The sequence below is a fragment of the Rhopalosiphum maidis genome, chromosome 2, assembly GCF_003676215.2.
Source record: "Rhopalosiphum maidis isolate BTI-1 chromosome 2, ASM367621v3, whole genome shotgun sequence".
Taxonomy (NCBI): Eukaryota; Metazoa; Arthropoda; class Insecta; order Hemiptera; family Aphididae; genus Rhopalosiphum; species Rhopalosiphum maidis.
Genome location: NC_040878.1, coordinates 37,864,383 through 37,887,071, shown reverse-complemented (window position 1 = coordinate 37,887,071; position 22,689 = coordinate 37,864,383). Strand labels below are relative to the sequence as shown.

Genomic DNA, 22,689 nt, shown 5'->3' with positions numbered 1-22,689 from the left:
TTATTCATTTAAAAATTAAAGTATCATAAAAACCAACAAGAGAACACAGATAATGTTCTTAATTTTATGTTTGATTATAGATCAAATTCCACCAAAATTTAAGATAATACAAAATCGGAACTCCTAGATGTACATTTTGGTTTGTTAGTAAGACAAAGACAATGCATATGGACGTGGTGTTCTCTCAAGTTTCAAGTTAAATATTTTTAAAAATTTAAAACAAATCATTATAATACAACAATTTTATTGTAAAAAAAACTTTTCTCACAAAATATAACAATACATACAAATATACTAAGAATATAATATATTATATTCATCCAACATGTAATTATACATTTGGCATATAAAATTTTAAGTTTAGGACTATTTAAAAAAATCACATCTTAAGGATTTAATTAAGTTAAAAATGTAATCAGTAGAATAGTTATTTATAGGTTATAAGTACACTATACAATACAATATTTAAACCAAACATAATTAGTTCAGATACTATATTTTAAATGTAGCCAATTTTGTAAACAATCAAAGTATAGTATATGGAAGTTAAAAAAAAAATGTATTTTATAATCAAGTCTTGAAACAGTTTTATTCTTTATTGATTACAAGTAAAAACTTAGTTATATTTAAATGTAAATGTAAAAGTGACACAAAAATATAACTTAATTATTTGTTCAAAAACTTTAAAAATTAATATAGTAATTAATAACAATTGACAACTTATCACTTATTATTTATTACAAGCCCAATTAAAACACAGTAAAAATTATTTTGTCTTATAAAAATAATGAATATATTAAAATTGTTGATTTTCTTCATTCTATCATGCCTGAAAAGCACAATACATATTTTATTTTATGTTGACAAATTCGAATTTAAAAATCTAAACATAATGCTTTTATCTGCATATAAATATTTTATAGGTATAGTATAACAATAGGTACTTTATATAGCATTTTCAAACATAAATTATAAAAAAATACATCTTTTGGGTATCTTATGTAATTTAAGACTTGAGATTTAATACATAGTATTTCTCTCGAGACATACATGATAAAAATAAATATTGAAATAAAAGTAGTTACATATAAGAAACTAGAAAATGTTACACTTATTAGAACAATCATATAATATATAGGTACAAGATCATTTAAATGTTCTGTTAATAAAATCTGTTTCTATGAGAAAACCTGTCAGTGATAGTGCATCCTGTATTTCAACATTGTATTTCCCCAAATTTTATTAAAGGTGTACATAGCGTATACTGTATAGTATAGATGTATGGTCACATACAGTGGGGATAATTCAGCATAGATGACTGGTCTTATCATTCCACATGCACAACCTAGTATGTTCTCTGATAGGATAGATTGATTGAATCTCTCACAAATTTCATAACAAAAAATTTATATGCACATGTACTTATAAATATAACGAGAAAATTATACAACAAAAAAAGAACTAATTGCTTATCTAAGGATTACATTTACTTCTTTAACAATTTGGTATATACTTATTACTTACATTCAATAATTGCAACAGATATTTATTTTTTATTTATTAATTAATGGGCTAGTTGGGTAATCAAAGAAGCACACATTTCAAAGAATTCCATTGTATGGTGTCCTGTATACTTTTTTTGTGGTTGTACAGCAACATCTTGTCTTGGAGATTGATTTTCAATTTCTAAAGTTGGTGCAGGTAAATTTCCATTTTCCAACTGATCATTTGTTAAACTCTTAAAATCTAACAAATAGCTTTTGTAGTCCACTTGATACAGTTGCAGTGAGATCATGATATAATTATCAGTTTTTTGATTCATGTGTCTTACTTGAACATGATAAGGATTTATTACTTTCCATTGAAAATTCAATGCTTTCATTGCTCTATATACTTCATTCATAATATCGGTAGGCCTGCTTTGAGATCTTATGCCTAAATGCCATTTAGCTCTTTTCATTGGAGATCCTCTAGCACCTTGATCTATAGATAGAGCACGTTCTCTTTGAGATATTATTCTTTCAGGATGAGGTTTTGCAACTGAATTTGAAGTTGATGTCTCTAGACTTCCTCCTGTTAGAGGTGGACTACTAGCAATATAAAAATCTTTTAATTCTGCTTTAGCTGCTTCATCAGCAATTCGTTTATTATCAATTATTAAATGGTAGGCAATACCTAGTTGATCATGCGGATCACCACTTAATAAAGCATTATGAACTTCAGAATCTTTTACACTAAATTTTTCACAAACTTCATTAACAGCATCTGTATCAATCACTGAAGAATCTCGGTCAACTGGTGAAGGGAAAAGATATGCAGGTAGTTCATGCTGGAACCATTCGTGTTTTTTAATATCTTCAATAGATGCTCTTTTCATTGGATCTACTTGTAACATATGACACAGCAAACTAACAACAGATTTGTTTAAATAATCTGGTATAGGAAAGATACCAGATTTAATTTTTCGAAATAAAGTTGGCACGTGTTCATCATCAAAAGGCAAAGAACCACATAATAATGCATATAAAATAACACCACACGACCATATATCTACCTCAGGTCCAGCATACAACTTTCCTGAAATAACTTCTGGTGCAGCATAGTTAGGTGATCCACAACTTGTTCTTAAAAATTCTCCATCCATCATCATGTTTGATAAGCCAAAATCAGCAATTTTAACATGAAGATTATGATCTAATAATAGGTTTTCTGGTTTTAAATCTCTATGTACAATCATGTGTCTATGACAATAATCAACGCCAGATATAATTTGTTGGAAGAAACGACGAGCTTCAAATTCCTTAAGTTTACCGTGTTTTACTATATAATCAAATAGCTCTCCACCAGATACATACTCCATTATCATGAATATATCAGTAGGAGTGCTGATAACTTGATATAGTTTAATAATGTGAGGATGACGGAAGAGTTTGAGATTTTGAATTTCTCGACGTATTTTTCCAACTACATCTAGACTCTTTATCTTCTGTCTATTGAGTATTTTGACAGCTACCTTGTGTTTGGTGAGCTGATGTTCACCAATTTTAACTTTGCCAAACGTACCAACACCAAGTGTCTGTCCAAGTATATAATGACCTATTTTGACGATTGGTTGTTGTTGACTGCTAGCAGGTTTTACCTCAGCCATTTTTCACAAGATTCCTTTGTTTTACAGCAATGGACACACACAATATTTCTCAAGCACTGGAGATAAAAATCGACACAGCAAACTAATATTATTTTAGTTAATTAAAACACGCGTAACCGTGATAATTTAAGGACCGCGGAAACATAACAATAATTGCATCGGAAATCGGAATATTTTGAAGGCCGATCTCGATCCCACTTATATTCGGAGAAAAAAAAATAAACACATAAACATTACATACACACGCAGACAAGCGCGCGCACGTAAACGTAGTGCCTGTCTTGTAATCAAATCGATTGTATTATGAGTATAGAACTACCGCGCTGGTAGTTAACCTCATTGAGGTTCGGCGAAATTTTACCGAAATAAAAAAATTGTATAAATTACCTGTATCTTGGGGATGAGCACCACCGATCACCGAGTCACACTCGGACCACTCACGACGATCTAGACCGCGGGGAATTTTAATTGAAATTCCGTTTTCATTTTTACACAATTCCAAAACAAAACACTAATCGAAGTAAGCAAAAAACAATGAAAAATGCTTTTTATCTACTGCAGTGTTGTCGTGCTGTGTTGGTATGCGGTCAGTACACTTGTATATGGTATATGGTGTATGGACCAATTTCGGTATAGATTCATTGTTGCCGGGCATGCGCATTTTGCGAGTAATGCTGTTGGCAGTGGACTGATAACGCACGAGATAAGATTCTACGGCAAAGATGAATGACGTTTGACGATAACATTTTTAGTTTTTACGTTTACAATTTATAATAATTCCGAGTTCATAACTATTTAGTATTTATTGTTTTTCGAGTTCCCATCGACTACTACTTTTAATGCTTTTCTGAACACGAAATAAACGTTCATTCTGCTCTACTACAATATTGTATTTTTTTCTACGTACTTAAGATTTCAACTTAGAATATTAAGGTACGTAATTTTCACTTGTTTCATCCGATATTGCTCAATTCGACCAACTTTTTATGTGATATTGTTTTCACTTTATTACGTAGTATTCGAAATCGTCTTTAAAGCAACATTCCCGTCACCAGATTTCTAATGCCTTGTAAACGTCCCCAAGTAGGTGTTATTACAAGGTCTTCTATGGATGTTTGATGCATCAGAATAATTGTGAACAAATGTCATATTTATTCAAGTTTTGTTTATCTCACTCAGTTGATTAATCTGTTCCTAATTTTTCAAATTCTTTTTGATCCTTACAAATTTTACTACACTATGGTCATTTTTATTTTCCACTCATTGTTTTATTATTAGTTTATAATGCTTTGTCTTTATTTTTATAAATATAAAATAATATATTTATTTTTTATTTTTCATGTGCTTGATAATGTCCATAGCATTATGGCAGTGCGTAGTACTGGACCTCTTTTGTCAAGATTGCGTGACCTGATGAAACTAAAATATTTAGGTGAACCTATTCAAGGATATATTGTTTTATCAGAAGATGCTCATCAAGTAAGTTTTTATTTTAGTATCTCTACCATTATTCTAGTTATAATTTTGTTTTCTTTCAGAATGAATATATATCCGCGTGTGATGGACGTAGAGCTTTTATCACTGGTTTCACAGGTTCTGCTGGTGTTGCTCTTATTACCCAAAATGAGGCCTTATTGTGGACGGATGGTCGTTACTTTGTACAAGCCCAACAGCAATTAGATGATAATTGGACTTTAATGAAAATGGGTTTGTGTACCTATGTTTAATAAATGATAAAATGTGATCATATAATACAGTCTTGATTCAATTTCATGTATAAATTGACATCATTATAATATAATTTATTTAAAACAGAGTACAATTAATTTTATTTATATAAGTTAAACTGGTTATTATTTTTAATTGGCTAGTTGTGAAAATAATTAAAAACTAGGTAGCCTAATATGATATAAGAAAATATTTAAAATTCTAAAAATGTATTCTTATAATGGTGTGATTATTAGTACCTTAATCATTGTGAATATAATAACCTCAACTCTAAGTAAATTTAAGACACATATTTGAAAACTCGAATAATGCCACACCCATTTATGTTATCTCCATTTTATAAGTACATCATGCCATATAAAATGACAAATTTACATTCTGCTGTTTGTATTTACTTTTATTGGACTTATTATTAAACCTAACTTTAATAACATTAAATGTAGAATTACTTGTCTGTGATATATTTGGATGTATTTTTTATTCAATATTTTCAAATATGAAATATAATAACTTATAATATAACATTTAGGTTTTATGTATCATATTCTATAATATACTAGTTGTCGCTAACAAAACAAATATTTCCTTTATTTATTCAAAATGATATGTTACAAAATTGTGCAAAACAAGCTTTGTCTAAAAAAATAAGTCTATTGAAACCCCCTATTTATTATTAGTATTTTGAAAAGAATAAATCTAAAATAATTAAATATTATACATAATATAACATATTCTTTTTTATATTCATTTTACTTATTAAAATAATAAAAGAAAAAATTGTATTTTATTAAAACATTTAAAATTAGTAAATTTATTGTTATTATTTTTTTTTAACCTACTTGTTAATATACTGTTTTGCCATTGTTATTATATTTATTTTATCTTAATTCTTAATGGGTCTAATGTTAACAATTGAGCTTTAATTTTCAAAGATAATATTTATCTGAAAAGTCTATGTAGTAAAAATTTAAATGGACCAAATAGTTTATTTTATAAAAAATTGTTCGTTTACTCTGCTTTGTGTCATGTGAAAAATTAAGTGTTTGAAAATGATACTTTTACAATGTCCTCTCATGATTAGTAATATATTATGTTAATTAATGTTAATAAATCAATATTTATACCAAGTTTAAACTAAATATTATTTTCACACTATTAAATATTAAAAGTTTACAAACACCTAATATTTAATGTTTTTTTAAATAAATAAATTATTCAAATTAAGATTTCATAATTATTATATAATATATATTATTATATGTTTCAGGATTACCAGATACACTTACATTAGCTGAATGGCTTACAAAAAATATGAAAACTGGGTCTAGAATCGCTGTTGATGCAAATCTAATAACGTATAGTGAATGGCGTAGAATCAATAAAGAAATAAAATATAAAGGCATTAATTTGGTTCCATTAGATACCAACCTCATAGATCGCATGTGGTCTGAACGTCCAGCTATTCCATCAAATCCAGTTAAACCGTTAAACATTAAGTTTACTGGTATTGTTGATTATTATTAATTTTTTTCAATCAATAAGTTTATTAACTGTTATTAATAATTATTATTTTATTCTAGGAAAAAAGTGTGGAGAAAAAGTTGAAGAAGTTAGACAGAAAATGACTGAAAAAAATGCTACTATTTTGTTAGTAACTGCTCTTGATGAAATTGCATGTAAGTGTGAATATTATTTCAATAATTAATTTTTTATAAATTAAATTAAATTGTTTTAGCCAATTGTTATTTAAAAGTTTAAAATAATATATATCATAGTATACAATATTTATATTTTTATTATCTTTTAATTGTCCATGTTTTGTTTTCAGGGTTATTAAACTTGAGAGGATCTGACATTACGTATAATCCAGTATTTTATTCATATGTCATTGTCACACACACAGATGTCCATTTATTTGTTGACGACAAAAAACTAGATTCAACTGTGCCTGAACATTTTATAAATGAAAACTTGTCAGTCATTATACAACCTTATGATAAACTACATACATTTTTCAATGATATTGTAAGTATGATTTTGCTATTTTTTTATTTACACAATTATCTTCTTATAAATGAATATGAATGAGTATTATTTAAATTTATAAAATTCTTCTTATGCATAATTTTAGTTGGCATCAGACAATAGTAAAACTGGAAAAGTTTGGGTATCAGACCGATCTAGTTATAACTTGGTTAACATTGTTCCAAAATCAAATCGCATTTCTAAACCTACTCCAATTCCACTCATGAAAGCTATTAAAAACTCGGTTGAAATTAATGGTAAAATAAAGTCATTATTAGTTTTGTTTTAAATTAATTCAATTGATAATTTTTTTGTAGGTCTTAAAAATGCGCATATCAAAGATGGTGCTGCATTGTGTTCATATTTTGCATGGTTAGAGGAAAACATATCATTAGGAAATTTAACCGAGATATCAGTTGCTGAAAAGTTATTATCATTTAGAAGGTAGTTATTATTGAAAAATGTTATTCTTATTTAATTTATAATTATTAATTAATAAATATATTTAATGACTCCTATTTATTTTAATAGCTTGCAAGAAGATTTTGTGGGTCCAAGTTTTGAAACAATTTCTTCATCTGGTCCAAATGGTGGAATAATTCATTATTCACCCACTCCAGAAACTGATAGAAAATTAAGTGTAGATGAAATGTATTTGTGTGACTCTGGCGGTCAATTTTTGTTAGTATAATTTTTTTATTATTAAATTTATATTGTATTTTATTCTTACTATTAAATATATTTTCACTAAATAGGGATGGAACTACTGATGTAACTCGTACACTACACTTTGGAACACCGACTGAGTATCAAAAAGAATGTTTCACCAGAGTTTTTAAAGGCCAAGCAAATTTAGCTATGAGCAAATTTCCTCACAAAATCTTAGTAAATTTTTTACTTTTATTTCAAATTTAATTTTTTGCTTACATTAATATTGTGTTTTAACTTTTAGGGAAATTGTCTGGATTCATATGCACGTAGATTTTTGTGGGACGTTGGTTTAGATTATATGCATGGTACGGGTCATGGTATTGGTGCTTACTTAAATGTACATGAAGGACCTATGGGAATATCTTGGAGAGAAATACCGAACGATCCTGGTTTACAAGCTGGAATGTTTTTATCAAATGGTAATTTTTTGAGCAAAAAAGACTTATGTCCCACAAAATGTTTAGTACATGAGTTGTACCATCCCAAAAATGAGAAGTGTTCAATTTTGTCCATCTTATAAAAATCTTTGCACAAGTCGTGCATAACATTGTGTATTGTTTATAAAGTATGACTAAAGAATTAACTAACTAAAATGGGTACTGTCTTACTTTCAATAACATTTCCTCCCTTATTATATAGACCTTTAATTAAAAATCAAGTACCTAGTTTTTCTTTAAACAGCAAGTATTTTACAATATACCTATTATTGATAATCATAAACAAATTTATTAAATACCCTACTTTTGACATTTAAGTTTTGTAATTATTCCACATTTTGATTTTTGGTCATCGAGACCAATCTCCAAACTAATTTTTCTCCATCTCTCTATCTTCTATCACTCTATAGTATTTTGGTTGAATCTTCCCCACATCCGCTTTTACACAGTATTCCCAACATAATAGTAGCCTTACCAATGGTCTCTAACCGATCAAGTTTTCCTCTATAGTTATTCTGACTATAAACCAGTGGTTCTTAACCTTTTTTGGTTCAGCTCTCCTGTATTATAAAAACTAACTGCTAACGCCCCTCTCATGTAAAATCAAATTTTCTTCCTATAAATATGTACATATATTTATTTATTTATTCATCAGTATACTAAATTAAAGTAAAACTCTTATTTTAAGAAGATAGTAATGGTTATATTTTACTCTACTAAACAAAACAATTTTACTTTACTATACAAAAATATTATTATAAAGTATTACTTTTAATCTCTGAGTTTGAAAAAGCTCGCCGCCCTCTCAACACCCCTTCAAAATTATTGCCCCCCTCCCAGAGAGACCAAAATACCCCTGTTAAGAACCACTGCTATAGACCTTATTCTCTGCTATGCATATTCTGCTCATATCAATCTTCTTTTTTTTAATTTCATTTGTGATATTTGGTCTTTAGATTTTAGAACAGTTCTCCGAGTTCATGATTACGTTGTTTCCTCCATTCTCCTGAGTATAGACACGTGAGCCATAGATTTTCTATAGGACTTTCCTTTCAAATACTTTTAGTCTTGTTTCTTTTACTTTCTTAAATGACCATATTTCTTAAGTATAGAGTACTATAGATTATATCAGAGTCATAAACATTTGTAATTTCAGGTTTGTTGATATGGCTCTTGAACTCAGTATATTTCTAAGAACAAAATAACACTTATTGCTACATTTTGTATTTTAGTACTAATTTCCATTTTGAGATCATTGTCTTTTGTTAGTAGATGTTCCAAGTACTTAAAGTGTGTAACTCTTGTCTCTTAAATATATGCCCATTAATATTCATTAATTGTCCTCTTTTATATTCTTTGCCCTGGTGACTTATCATCATGTACTCTGTTTTTTCATCATATCCAAACTTATCTTTCTTGCCATCATCATGAGTTTCCGGCTCACTCGTTTTACTATTTCTACAGTATCTTCTATTATTGCAATATCATCCGCATTAGTTAAGATATTTATGTTTGAGTTTCCCATTACTATTTCGTTGTTACTATTTTGTTTCTCTGAATTGTGTTAAACAATATTGGTTACATCACATCTCTTGTCTTAAACCCGTATTTACCATCTCTGGACCTGACACTTCAGATGCTACCTTTAACTTAATTTCCGTATTTTTCAGGGTGACCTCAATTAAATTTATTTGTTAGGGAAATTGAACTCTTAATACTCTTTTAATATATTCAAAAGGCTTTGTCAATAGACAGAATTGTAAGGTTTTTTGAAATCCACAAATAATATACATACATTTTTATTAAATAAACACAATTTTTCCAAAAATCTGTCTTAGGCTTTAGTTCTGATACATTGTTGATCTATTGGGTCTAAAACCACCTTGGTAATCTCTTACAATCTCTCAGACTATTGGCTTAATCATTTTTGATGTGCAATAGGACTATACTTAGTAGGGATTTTCGTAATCATTATAGAAAAAAATAGTACAACACTACAAACCCAATATTGTGATCTCATTTGTTAATGTTAGCAAAACTTATTGATTTATTTAACCAAATTCTAAAATGGTCCGTAGTCTTACTTAATAATTCATCTGATGGTTCACTACAAAATAAGTCAAGAACCATAGATGTTGGACATAACTCTGACTCTTAGATACAACATATTTATAGTATTTTATTTTTATTAATTATAAAATTATATTAATATTTCATTATTATACTATTCAGAACCCGGATATTACGAAGAAGACTTTGGTATTCGTATTGAAGACATTGTCTTAGTTAAAGATTCAACAACTGATTATAAAATGCCACAGAAGCCATTTTTACAATTTGAAACTGTTACTATGTGCCCTATACAAATTAAAATGTTGGTGATAGATTTGCTCACTGATAAAGAAGTAAGAAATTCGATAACAATTGTTTATAAAAATGCATTAATTAATTTTTTTTCAACATTTTTAGATTGAATATTTAAATGAATATCATAGTAAGTGTTTGGATGTTCTAACACCATTATTAGAAAAATTAGATGATAAGAGAGCATTAACATGGCTAAAAAAGGAAACACAACCAATCAAGCGATAAATGATATATATATTTACATTATTTAATCAATTTTTCATTGAATGTTTTTTTTTCTATTGACAAAAATCTTTAAAGTAAAAATTAACATTGTCAGTTTATATATCTATACTATTATATATTTAGTAATACTTTTCAGCTATGTATAATTATAATATATTTATTCACCAATCTATCGTTTCTTTTCTGTTGCTAAATTGTTTACTATTAGCACTATAAAATTGTTTGTACCATTTTCTATGTGCCAAGAGTGTTGATTCTTGTTTTGAAGCTAAAGGCTTTTCAATGTAACTTTTGTGGTTCCAAATGACTACATCTCTTTCAAACTGTAATTACAATATATTTATAATTTAGTATTAATTTGTAAAAATGATCAAACAATAGTAATTTCTAATTAATATTAAACTAACCATTACAGCTTCCATGAATAAAACTATTGAAGCATAGAGTGATAAATACATTGGACAGTAGATACGATGAACAACTTTTTGAATCAGTGGCTCAACAGGTGTAACAACTTGAACCAATTTTATTGGCCCAAAACTGGTTTTAAAATTTAAAATCACTAATCCAGGACCTATCTATAAAAAAAAAAATGTTAAATAATACTTCAATACTTCATTATTAATAGTTTCTTTCAAAAAATAATGCAATTAACAATGAAGTTTGAAATCAAAATGTGTATTATTATAATTTATAGACAATGAACATACCAAATATCATATATATACTAATTCAATGACCATTTTTTAGTCTATAACTTGTAATAATATATATTATACTTAGTACTTACTACCAGTTTAGAGATAGATAGTTAAACATTAGGTTTAGGTACTTATAATTATATAGGTGTTTAATCTAAATAGGTAGTACATATTACTCACAAATATAAACAGAGTAAAAATGGCATGATCATTCCAAATAAGGAAGGGTATCTATAGCTTCAGGTCTTAAAACTTGACATTATTAATAACTGCTTTCAGTAGGGTCCATCATCTATTCTTATATGACATCTCATTAATTAGGTAATTTTATATTATATTTTTATATTTTTATCAAATTTACTAATGCTTATAGCCATTCTAATGCCAAACGTCTCAACATTTCATTACCTACTAATTAAATGATAAATAAAAAAACGACTTTTATCAAATAAATATAAGCTAAAAAAGAGCGGTCAAGAGATATATCCCTAATCTTCCCTCATACATACTCGCTGCCATCATGTTTTGAGGCAATAAAAATGCTTAAATGTTCAACCATGTGGGTGATTTTTGTGTACTATGATGTACTAAAATTTAAAAAATGCTGAAACAATATAGTAACTGAGGAAAATAGGAAGAAAATCTTAACTTAGAAACTCATTTGAAGAACATATTTTGACAAAAATCACTAAAATTTACAATTTATTTATAAAAAAAATAAAGTTGAAAATGTGTAAAATAATTAATTTTTATAGCTAGACTTAAAATGTAATACAACTAATACAATGTTGCTGTGTTCAATGAACTTCACTTAAACTTAATCAAAATATATTTTAACATAATTATTTTATAGGAATTTTAAGTGCAAATTCAGATGAAGTTTAATATTTAAATAAAAAATAACGATTTTATTAACTGTTGTAATTCAAAAATATTTTTTGGTGGTTTGAAACTTTTACTCTAGTTATTTATATAGAAGTCAATGCAGTGTTGATCTAGGTTAACAGTTGGCGTTAAAGTTTGGCGCTTAAAACAGTCAGCTAGCTGTCGCCTATAAAGTATTCACTTCGATCATACAATTATAGTCATTTTTTATTTTTAACATTTCAGCTGACGGGGTGGGAAGAAGAAAATATACACTAGTCCACTACCCTATGATCAACTTTGTTCATAATAAATTAAGAAAAAAAATTGAGGCCCCAGAGGAAAATTGTGGCCGAGGCCTTTTATATGTCAGACCGACAGTGGGCCAATGTCATCAATTCATCATAAAATTTTAAAAACATTTAGATTAAATTAAATACTATTGTCTGTTTATATCACGAGTCGGTATATTTTCGCATTGACTCATAAATAATAACTAAAAATTAATAACAATGCAGTGGCGCCGAACTCATATGTTATGTGAAGGGAATAAGCGATTATTGCTTCACTTCTTAAATGGATGGGTGGGTATAGGGGAGTTCTAGGGATTACCTAATTGGGATATATATATTATTATATATTATTGATGCCTGATAACGTGAAACATTGAAATTAGAAGTCAACACATCAGTGGCGGGGGCTGTAGCCCCCCCCCCCCCCGAAATATTAAGAAAATTTAAAAATCCTGGCTACGCCACTGCGATACATGTATTTACTTTTATATCTTATTAGATGACTTAAAAATTTAGTGAGTGGGATAATAATTTTAGATTTTGCTTTACAAAAAAGTCTGAGTTCGGCACCACTGAATAATAGTACCTATTATTATTTATTAGTATATGATATAAATATTAGGTATTAATGAAACTATTATAATTAATAATAATTAAATATTAATAATATAATAAATGCATTATTTTGGGCAAAAATTAATTCAACTTACCATATTACAAAAAGTAAATTAAGTTACCTTCTATATTTATTTATTTATTGTGTATCTAAATGGGCTGAAGCTTAATACATGGCATAAAATGTTTAATAATAATAGATGAATTTAAAATATAATTAAAATTAAAATTGAGTAACAAATAATGACATAGATCGAAAGAGAAAACAGTAGAAAAATATAAATATATCATAAAATATACTTATTCTGAATAAGTTATTCATATAAGCTGACTGCAGACCGTCTTGGATCAGAATCATTTTTTGTAAATTGTAAGCATTGTATAGATTATTATTGAATCGAATTTAACAATATTACATTAGAATAAGACTGGTTTACGACGTTCAGTCGACGCATACCTCTTTTTTTCTCTTTAACTTGTCAATTAATTTAACTTATTACTTAAAAATTAACTAGTATTTTTTTTTAATTGAATTAACTCAATGCGTTAAAAAAAATAGTTGCCCAGCCTTGCGGCGCGCGAGCGGATACGCCCTAGTGCTCTACATGCTTATAGCTATTCGTAGTAGCAAATACCTGTTGTGCTTCCACGTTCATTTTGAAAACCGCCAACTTTCCGAACACCACCAGCCTGTGTTGCAGATCGAGCGCGGACACGTGCCGCCCGCGGGTGCCGTCCGCTCGCCAAGAGGCCGTCCACTCGTGGACGCCAAGCCACCTCCACAGCGACTGGTTGGCCTGCGCGGCGTACTGGCCGCCAAGCGCCATTTGTCCATGCAATGCCGGCAAGTGGGCCACGTCTGCCCCGTTTTCCGGGATGTCTTGGATGTGCGCGTTCACATAGTGCTCGCTACGACCGCGGTACGTCCATCCCCGGCTGGTCATCTCAACGTCTTTGGTCGGGTACCATGACGGCGCATCGTTCTCCGCGTGGTACCACACGAATACAAAGCCGTTAGCTTCACAACACTCCCATCTTTTCACCGACGCCATCCTCGACAACAATCCTGTGTACACATTCACCAACAAACTTTTTCGGTATTATAGTCTAGTCAAAATTAGCAAAAAGTTCAGAACTAATTCCCCGAAAGCTGAATTTTGGTATATGAGTAGTTTATGCGTCACTTGTAAAAATATTAAAAGTCCTGACACCTATCCCTTGAGCGTAGCCCCCCCTCTTAAAAGGGTGGCACACTGGCATACCCTTTTTACTGTTTTCGCGTATAACTCGTCAGCTGTTTGAGTTACAATAAAAATACTTATGAGTTATGGCTAAAATTAAAAACAATAAAATTAACCATAGAATAAACTTACTTTTAATATACAGAGTGTAACTTGTCTACTAGACATTATTGCATTTGTCAAATAGACGAGTTACATCCTGTTCCTGTATATATGTTGCAGTAAGTATTCTATTTTTAAAAAAAGATAAAAAATATTTTTTATTCTTTTTTTATTCTGTTTAAACAAAAATCGTCAATCATACGCTAAAATAACTTATGACAAAAATTAACAAGCAGATATTTTTACATTATATTATGATAAATTATTTCATTAATTTTAATTATCAGAAGTCATAATGTTGTTTATATCGGCGGTGACGATATATTTAAACAAGAGGTTGACTAAGTATTACAAAATATAAGAATCAGAAATATAATATTACAATATACTAATAATAGTCGTCGAAAGCTGAATTTTGGTATCGTCACCAGTTCATTACCTAAGTAAATAACGTTATGAATTTATAACTTACGATAATTAAAATTGATAAAATAATTTAACGTGATATAAGTAAAATTATTTGTTCGTTAACTTTTGTCATAGGTTGTTTTAGTGTATGACTGACGATTTTTGCTCAAACCGAATAAAAAAAATAAAATATTTATCTTTTTTTTAAATATAATACTTACTGCATCATATATATATTAAAATTAAGTTAATACTATGGTAAATGGTATAGTCTTTAATTTTGGTAATATGTATTTTTATTTTAACTCAAACAGCTGACGAATTATAAGCGAAAACAGTAAAAAGGGTGGCGCCCTTTTAAGAATGGTGGGAGGATACGCACAAGATGTAAGTGTCAGGACTTTTAGTATGTTTATAAGTGAGGCATAAACTACTTATATACCAAAATTCAGCTTTTGGGAAACTTAGTCGATTTTTTGTCCAAGTTGACTGGAAATCACAAATCGCCTATCGCAAATCAATATGAATAAACACAATAAGAGAAACCAATGATAGAAAATCAAAAGTAGGTTTACATTTTTATTTTTTGGAAATAATTTCATGTCTATTTAGTAAATATAAATGCATAATACTATAATACATATATACATATATATAATATATATAGTATAACCGAAATATAGGTAGGTACATTTTATACATAGGTACCCATAATAGTTATAAAAATAATATCATAATAATCCACAAAATAATGTATCAGGTATACTAATCATCTAATTATTAAAATCAATATAATATTGACAATATTATAATGTATAAGTAATAATTCATCATATAATATTTTTCAAAATTTTGAATAATTTTCAGCTATTACACTTATTAAACCAATACAATTGGATGTGCGAATTGTCAATATATAATGTTTATATAATATATTATGTCAATTTAAACAATTGATGAAATCATGATTTGTAATTTTTATTTTAGAAGCTTATATTTTCTCAGTTTTTCATGGTTATGTTAAGTTCAAGATTTCAAATTGGCAGAATCCTTAAGTTAATTTTAAAATTGTAAGTTAGACCTGTAAGTACGGGCGGAATCGGTGAAATCTCGACGCAAATATTATAGGTAGTAGCAGTGCCGCAACTACCGGGGGTGCTAGGGATGCACAAAACCCCTGGGCCTGGGCGGCTGGGCCTTAAATTTTTAAAATTAACTTTTTTGTCTAAATATTTTTATGGTTACAATTTATTATATGATGTCTGATCAGAATGAATTTAGACTATAGGAGAATTATTAATTATTATTAAATAATGTTAATAATAACAATTCTGTGTATTTAGAAATTAAATTATTTTTTTACTATCTAAAGATAGAAGGATTTTGTATAAAATTAATGCCAAATAGTTTATCACACTATGCCACCCGACACAACACGTTTTATATAAGTATACTATATATTATAAGGTAACTTTTTAAGCATGCTCGCCCCATTTTTATGTTTAAATTATATACACATTCAAATTCTGAGTTTTGGAATTTTTAAATGTAATTAAAGACGATAGTTTCGAGTACTTAAATTTTTCACAACATTTTAGAAGTATTCTGTGGCATAATATTGGTTTTTCAAATGAGAACATATATTATGTTTAAAAGCAAAATGTGAATTAAGTAATTTTTCTGAAAATTTTGACGTATTATAATCGAAATTTGGATGAAAACTTCCGGAGTTATTTTACTTTAAATTCTAAGAATTAAGGATAATAATCTATTATACAAAAATAATTTGTAAATGGATACAAGTTCAATAATTATAATTCGGTATGCAACATAAACTATTCGTTAATAATAACTACTTATTACTAAATGCTTATGGATTAATATTGCACTTGACAGTTTTCAAAACATGGACTATTATCCTCATTCTTTAGTATTTAAAATATAATAAATAACTCCGAAAGTTTTCGTTCAAATTTCTATTACAATACGTCAACATATTCAGAAAATTACCTGATTCACATTTTGCTTTAAAATATGAAACATATATGTTCTTATTTAAAAAAATAAAGTTGGTATCGCCACAGGAATACAGAATACTTCTTAAATGTTGTGAAAAATATAAGTACTCGAAAATATTATCTATGATTACATTTAAAAATTGAAAAAAAAATCAGAATTTGAATACATGCATAATTTAAATAGGGTGAGCATGTTTGAAAAATTACCATGTGTAGTGACATTTATAACAACAATACAATAAACACAAAAAGTAATGGTACAAGAAGCATATTTTAATATTAATAGTTTTATACAAAACATTATTGATGTTTCCCAATTTCCCAATTTCCCAATTTTATCCTAATGTAGTAATGTAATTGTAAAACCAATAGACTGTTTTAGGAGCTGCTGGTCATTTTGCTCCTCATCCATCTGTGTACAATAATGTATAAAGCTACAAACAGAAAGTTATATTTTTTAAGGATTAATTACGTATTTAGGTTCTTGGCTAAATGGGCCCGATAATATTTGCTTGCAAACCCACCAATATATACCAAATCGCGGCACTGGGTAATAGGTACAGCAATATACAGAGATACTTACACAATTACATTAGAATATAGTTTAGAAGAGTTTATAGGGAAGTAGAGTTTAGGTATTTGTCTATTATGCCCATACAGGACAGGCCTAAATACCCAGACTAATTTTTTTTCAGATAATATATTAACATACTCATAATATGAGTAATAATATTATTATGTATTGTAAATTTTTCGGAGCGTAGAATAAAGCACTACAGAAGAATAAAAAAAATATAACAGATACCAAATAAAAATGTACATGAATGATAAACCATATAATATATAGGTATTTGTAAACGAATTTTTACCATTTGAACAATCGTTCGGTATTCGGACGCACTTTCCACTGGTACCGTCAAATGTCCATCCATGAAATGGACATTGGAGACAATTTCCTTTAACTATTCCTCCAATAGCCATATTAGCACCCAGATGAGGACAGTAAGCATTTAGTATGTTGACGTCGCCGTTGGATGCACGAAACACTGCAAAATGTTCTCCTAAAATGAGTAAATTAACATAATATTATACAAACACTTGTTTGAAATTAGTAATCGATCCATATTGCTATCATACACGTACTTGTAAAAATTAATTATTTATATAAGTGTACAGTTATAAATTAAGTTATGTACGATATACATACAAGCAGCTATAACCTATAGATGTTTTATACTCAGACTAGTCAGATTATACCACAATAGAATCATTAGATGGCAGTGATGACACCGTGGACTATTTCATTAATGCATGGCACTGTAGGTGCTATTTACCTATAAATATATTATGATTATTATGTACTTTTAAGCTGTCACTATAGTGTCACTAGACAATTAAATTGTTTCAACATTAAAGTTGTATTTGTATATGATAAATAATTTTATGGATATGCAACAGGTTGATATGTCTAAACTGAATTTAAATTTTAGGTCTGTTGCGGCCAATCGTGGTAATTCCCTGTGGGTTTAATTTTTTTTTTTTTTGAAACCCGCACATTTTTCTATGCACTATTACAGTTTCATTATTTAATTATTTTAGTTATAAAATCTTATAATTTTATGAGTATTTTTGCCTAAGGTGTATGTCATTATACTTCTATTTAGTATAGTTGTGCGTTCTAAGAGTGCAGGGTCTGCCCAAGCATACCCTGTGATTTTCATGAACCTAAGTACCCAATACCTCAATTACATCGCTCATATATATTAATATTGTAATAAATACTTAAACTTAAATTACCAGTCAATTTTGATTATATTTTTAAAGCAAATTAAAAAAAAAAATTAGTTAAATGTACTTAATTGTTTATTGAAAAATCAATTGTTCAATGTTTTATTTGTGATTCAGATTATCTATTATTGATATCTAATATTATTATTTTTATTTTTTTTTTTATTGTACTTTGACTGTTGTATTGACCCACCACGACTGCTCTCTCGGAAAATATATATGATGTATACAACTTATATTTTTCTATAATATGTATATTAAAAAAACATATTAAGATTAATAAGTAATAACTAATAAGTCTAATATAGCTGATAATAATTTATAGATACAACCTATACTTTCATGATTTGCGCATGCCTATTATATGCTATTGAAGTATTAAAAATTAAAACACAATTACAAATCACCAATGATCGAATCTCAAACTTTTGATGTCGTATTGTCTCTGTGTCCCACATTAGACATAGCTAGGCCATAAACATATTATATTAATGAAAGAGGAAGATGGGGGCAGACGAGCAACAGAGCAGCTAATGTAAATAAAACAAAAATAATTTCTTTTCTTTTGAAATGGATAATCAATAATCATAAAATCTATAAATTACAACATTTACCAAACTATTATAGTGAATCATAAATTAATTTTAAAATAATTATCTTTCACAATTTATAAGTATAAAATTAATATTATGTTAAATAGACATAGCTTCGGGTATTAAACACTTAGCATTAATAATATAAATGTAATAATATTTTTTTACAGTGTAACAGTGTATGCACTGTGCACTGTAATGCATCTGATTGAAAGTGTATTTTATTATTTTATTTTACAGTTTTATTCTTACGCGTGGACTTAAGAGTCAAGGTCTTATCCACTTTTTAATTTGTTCATCCAGACAGCGCAGTTGCATAAATAAATTAATACCGTTCAGTTTAAGCCTCTATAATAGTTTTTCGTTTCAGTATATGTCAAAAAATCACGAAATAGCTGAAAATTCAAAAAAATATCTACAGCTATAATAACATTATGTAAATATGGATAAGTATTAAATATACTAAAATAAATTAGGTATAAATAGATAATAGCATAAAATGGATTAATACATATTTTGTAAATGTCATTGTATTATACATTATAAAATAATATATATATATATATATATATATATGTATAAGATTTTGAAGTATCCATGAATAATGTGATATGAATATAAATTACAACAAAATAATTAAAATTATTATTCATTGTTTAAATATCTAATTTTGTGACAACTTTTTTTTTTGTTTTTTTTTTTTTATTAGAAAAGCTTAATTAATATATATCATAATAAGTAAATTGTATGGTAATTAATTAACGTAATACAAGTTGGCATGAATGATCTGAGAAAGGGAACCGTTCAGTAACAATAGGTACCTCTTATAATTAATACTGGTTAAGAAATATTGTCGATGGATTGTTGGGAATGGAGAGAGATTAGTTGGTTTTGATTTGAGTGAAGTTTGATATGAAGTCTAAACTTGAAATTAAAACGTTTAAGAAAAAAATTGTACTTATGTTTTTACTTTAAGTGTGAACTGTATGTAAGAAAACTTGTATTAAATTTTCAAACTTTTTAACCTAAAAATGTTGTTTTAACATTCATAGAAATAAAACTATTAATTATATCATGTACTTATAAGATATGATATAACAATTACTTGTTTTTGAATCACAACGAAATAAGAAAATCAATTGATAAGAAATCGTTCCTTTACGTGTAAATATTCAATTTCGTCAAAATTTGTTAAAATTTTATGTTAATGTTAAAATCATTAAAATATTTGTGCAACTATAAAGTCTTAAGAATTTTGTATTATATTTATAATTGTTGGCCGAACGAAAAAACTAAAAAAAATGTATAAACTGTAATATCTATAAATAGGTCAAAATATTTTTTAAATTATACCATGTTTATGGAAAATGTTAAAATATCACACCAAGTTCAGATATTGAAGTTGAATATCGAAACGTTTTTTTTTACTAAATCAGTAGATGATAGGCACAGAAAACGAACACATCATTATAAAATTATATACATTTTATCACTCCATTCAGAATCAAAAACTTTTATAGGTAGTACCTAAATATAAAAATACCTAGCTTATTAAATCAAAGGTAAATTATAGAAATTTTTAATTACTTCTTTTCATGAAACATATAATAATCAGAATTAAATTTTTAGAATCAAGCAATTATTGCTTAATAAATAATAATAAAAGTTATTTATTTAATTGAAATTGAATACATTCTATTGATACATTTTTGTTTTATAACAATAAATGAATAATATTATTTTAAAATAATGAATCAATTAAGATAGATTAAAGGTAACTCTAATTTTATTTGACCGTTAAAAATAATTGGGCAATTGGCAATTATTAACTTGATGATTTCTGCCTATTATGTGCAGACCTTCAGTATAGTCTATAATCTATACAAAATATATAGACGTGTTTTGAACTTTAAAAAATATAATAGTATAATACTGCAACTTACCTAAAGCCGTCACGTATTTAACTTGATTGATGATAACTTGATCTGAGTCTAGGAGCGCAAACCATCCATTCGGATAAACTGGTGGTAAAGCCCCTTTTTTCCTTAGTTTCATCATGGATCGTATTAAGTGTAACTTATCCTTTGACGCCCATTGTTTTTGTGTGAAGTGCTGTTCGTAACCCACATCGGCCAATTTCTTTTGTTATTTAAACAGAAGCAACTTAGTTAAATTGTTTGAGTGTATGTATATAGACATATAGTATTATACATTTATACATGTATTATGTACAAATTATATAAATTAATAAAAAATATATAAATATTATAAAAAACCCCAATTTACCAATCAATCTTGACGTATCGGCCGTATCGCAATAATTTATGTATCAATATTATAATTTAATATTTACAATATTATTATTAACAATATTTATCATGTTTTAATCAATGATGTACAGTAAACTATTCAGACCTAGAGTGAGTGTACACCTAATGTTTTTCAGTTTTTCTTTTAATAATATAGGTAGTACGTACTATATATTTATCAAATCTTTCTTTTACTATATAGTATTTTTAATTTTATGAATCCATTGCAAATAATTTATTGTGTTATAATTAATATAAATTTTAAGGTTACGCCACTGGTTGGCGGTTGCAATTATATACCGACTTAGATACTTATATATTATATGCCATATGACAGTGTTATATGCTATTATTCGTTTACCCTTTGTATGTCCAATGGTCTGATCAAGAAGCGGTAACCGTACCACAGTCCAAATGATGCACAAACTCCTACGGCCATATACTTGCAACAGTCACTACTGCAGTATTCGCGCACCAACTGAACCGATAAACAGACGGCCAAAAAAGAAAATATCGATTTTTCCATGATTATCTAAAAAGAATATTGTAATATTTATGCATCAATTATAATATTTCACTGAATTTGTGTCTTCGGAAATTGTACGAAAAAATAACAAATACATGCGAGATCCACGCACAACGTGCGTAAACCACCCGTGTTCATGAACTGAGGACGCCTGCAGGGGTTGTGAGTAGCATACGTTTAGGTAGATACACAGTCTCTATAAAGGTATATCTATACCTACATTTTATTTGACGTTTACCTTTTTTTCTTTACTTGAACGTTTCTTATTGGATTACATATTTTAACACAGTAGAATATTTTACTTATTATTCATGATCGATTTACGCATTGTATATGGATCATGATTCATGACATACAGAGTCGTTCAAAATCTATATGACGTGCCACGTCCAAACACTAATGACTACTGCAGTTTTCGCTAAACAATGATGTATACTAAACAAATCCGAAAATAATGGTTTTTAAAATATATTAATTCATTTTAAATGTCTTAATTAATTATTATTTACAAATGTAGGAGTGATAATTGTAGATGATTTTATTTTGTTTATAGTATTATTATTATTATTATTTTGAATTATTATAATAGG

The 22,689-nt window shown here is 27.9% G+C and overlaps 3 protein-coding genes across 4 annotated transcripts; 1 reads left to right on the top strand and 2 right to left on the bottom strand.

Moving 5' to 3' along the window:
* Positions 1-749: 749 nt before the first annotated feature.
* On the bottom strand, positions 750-3,493 carry LOC113551661 (5'-AMP-activated protein kinase catalytic subunit alpha-2). Its single transcript, XM_026954040.1, has one exon. It carries the CDS (start codon positions 3,146-3,148, stop codon positions 1,565-1,567), a length of 1,584 nt encoding a protein of 527 aa, XP_026809841.1. The 5' UTR covers positions 3,149-3,493; the 3' UTR covers positions 750-1,564.
* A 30-nt stretch (positions 3,494-3,523) lies between these two features.
* Positions 3,524-10,994, top strand: LOC113551660 (xaa-Pro aminopeptidase ApepP-like). Of its 2 annotated transcripts, none has more exons than XM_026954039.1 (13): positions 3,524-3,668; positions 4,510-4,627; positions 4,687-4,855; positions 6,144-6,380; positions 6,457-6,552; positions 6,705-6,901; positions 7,008-7,158; positions 7,219-7,345; positions 7,433-7,582; positions 7,657-7,786; positions 7,854-8,031; positions 10,282-10,454; positions 10,519-10,994. In XM_026954039.1, the coding sequence occupies exons 2-13, from the start codon at positions 4,514-4,516 to the stop codon at positions 10,639-10,641; spliced, it is 1,845 nt and encodes a 614-aa protein (XP_026809840.1). In that variant the 5' UTR covers positions 3,524-3,668; positions 4,510-4,513; the 3' UTR covers positions 10,642-10,994. The 2 variants fall into 2 exon arrangements, with proteins under 2 accessions (XP_026809840.1, XP_026809839.1); XM_026954038.1 differs by lacking the exon at positions 3,524-3,668 and adding an exon at positions 3,868-4,081.
* Positions 10,780-22,099, bottom strand: LOC113551662 (cholesterol 7-desaturase). The gene is made up of 6 exons (XM_026954041.1): positions 21,935-22,099; positions 21,208-21,403; positions 17,753-17,944; positions 13,750-14,180; positions 11,049-11,219; positions 10,780-10,964 (listed from the first exon to the last, which is right to left on the bottom strand). Exons 1-6 carry the CDS (start codon positions 22,097-22,099, stop codon positions 10,803-10,805), a joined length of 1,317 nt encoding a protein of 438 aa, XP_026809842.1. The 3' UTR covers positions 10,780-10,802.
* Between the last annotated feature and the right edge of the window lie 590 nt (positions 22,100-22,689).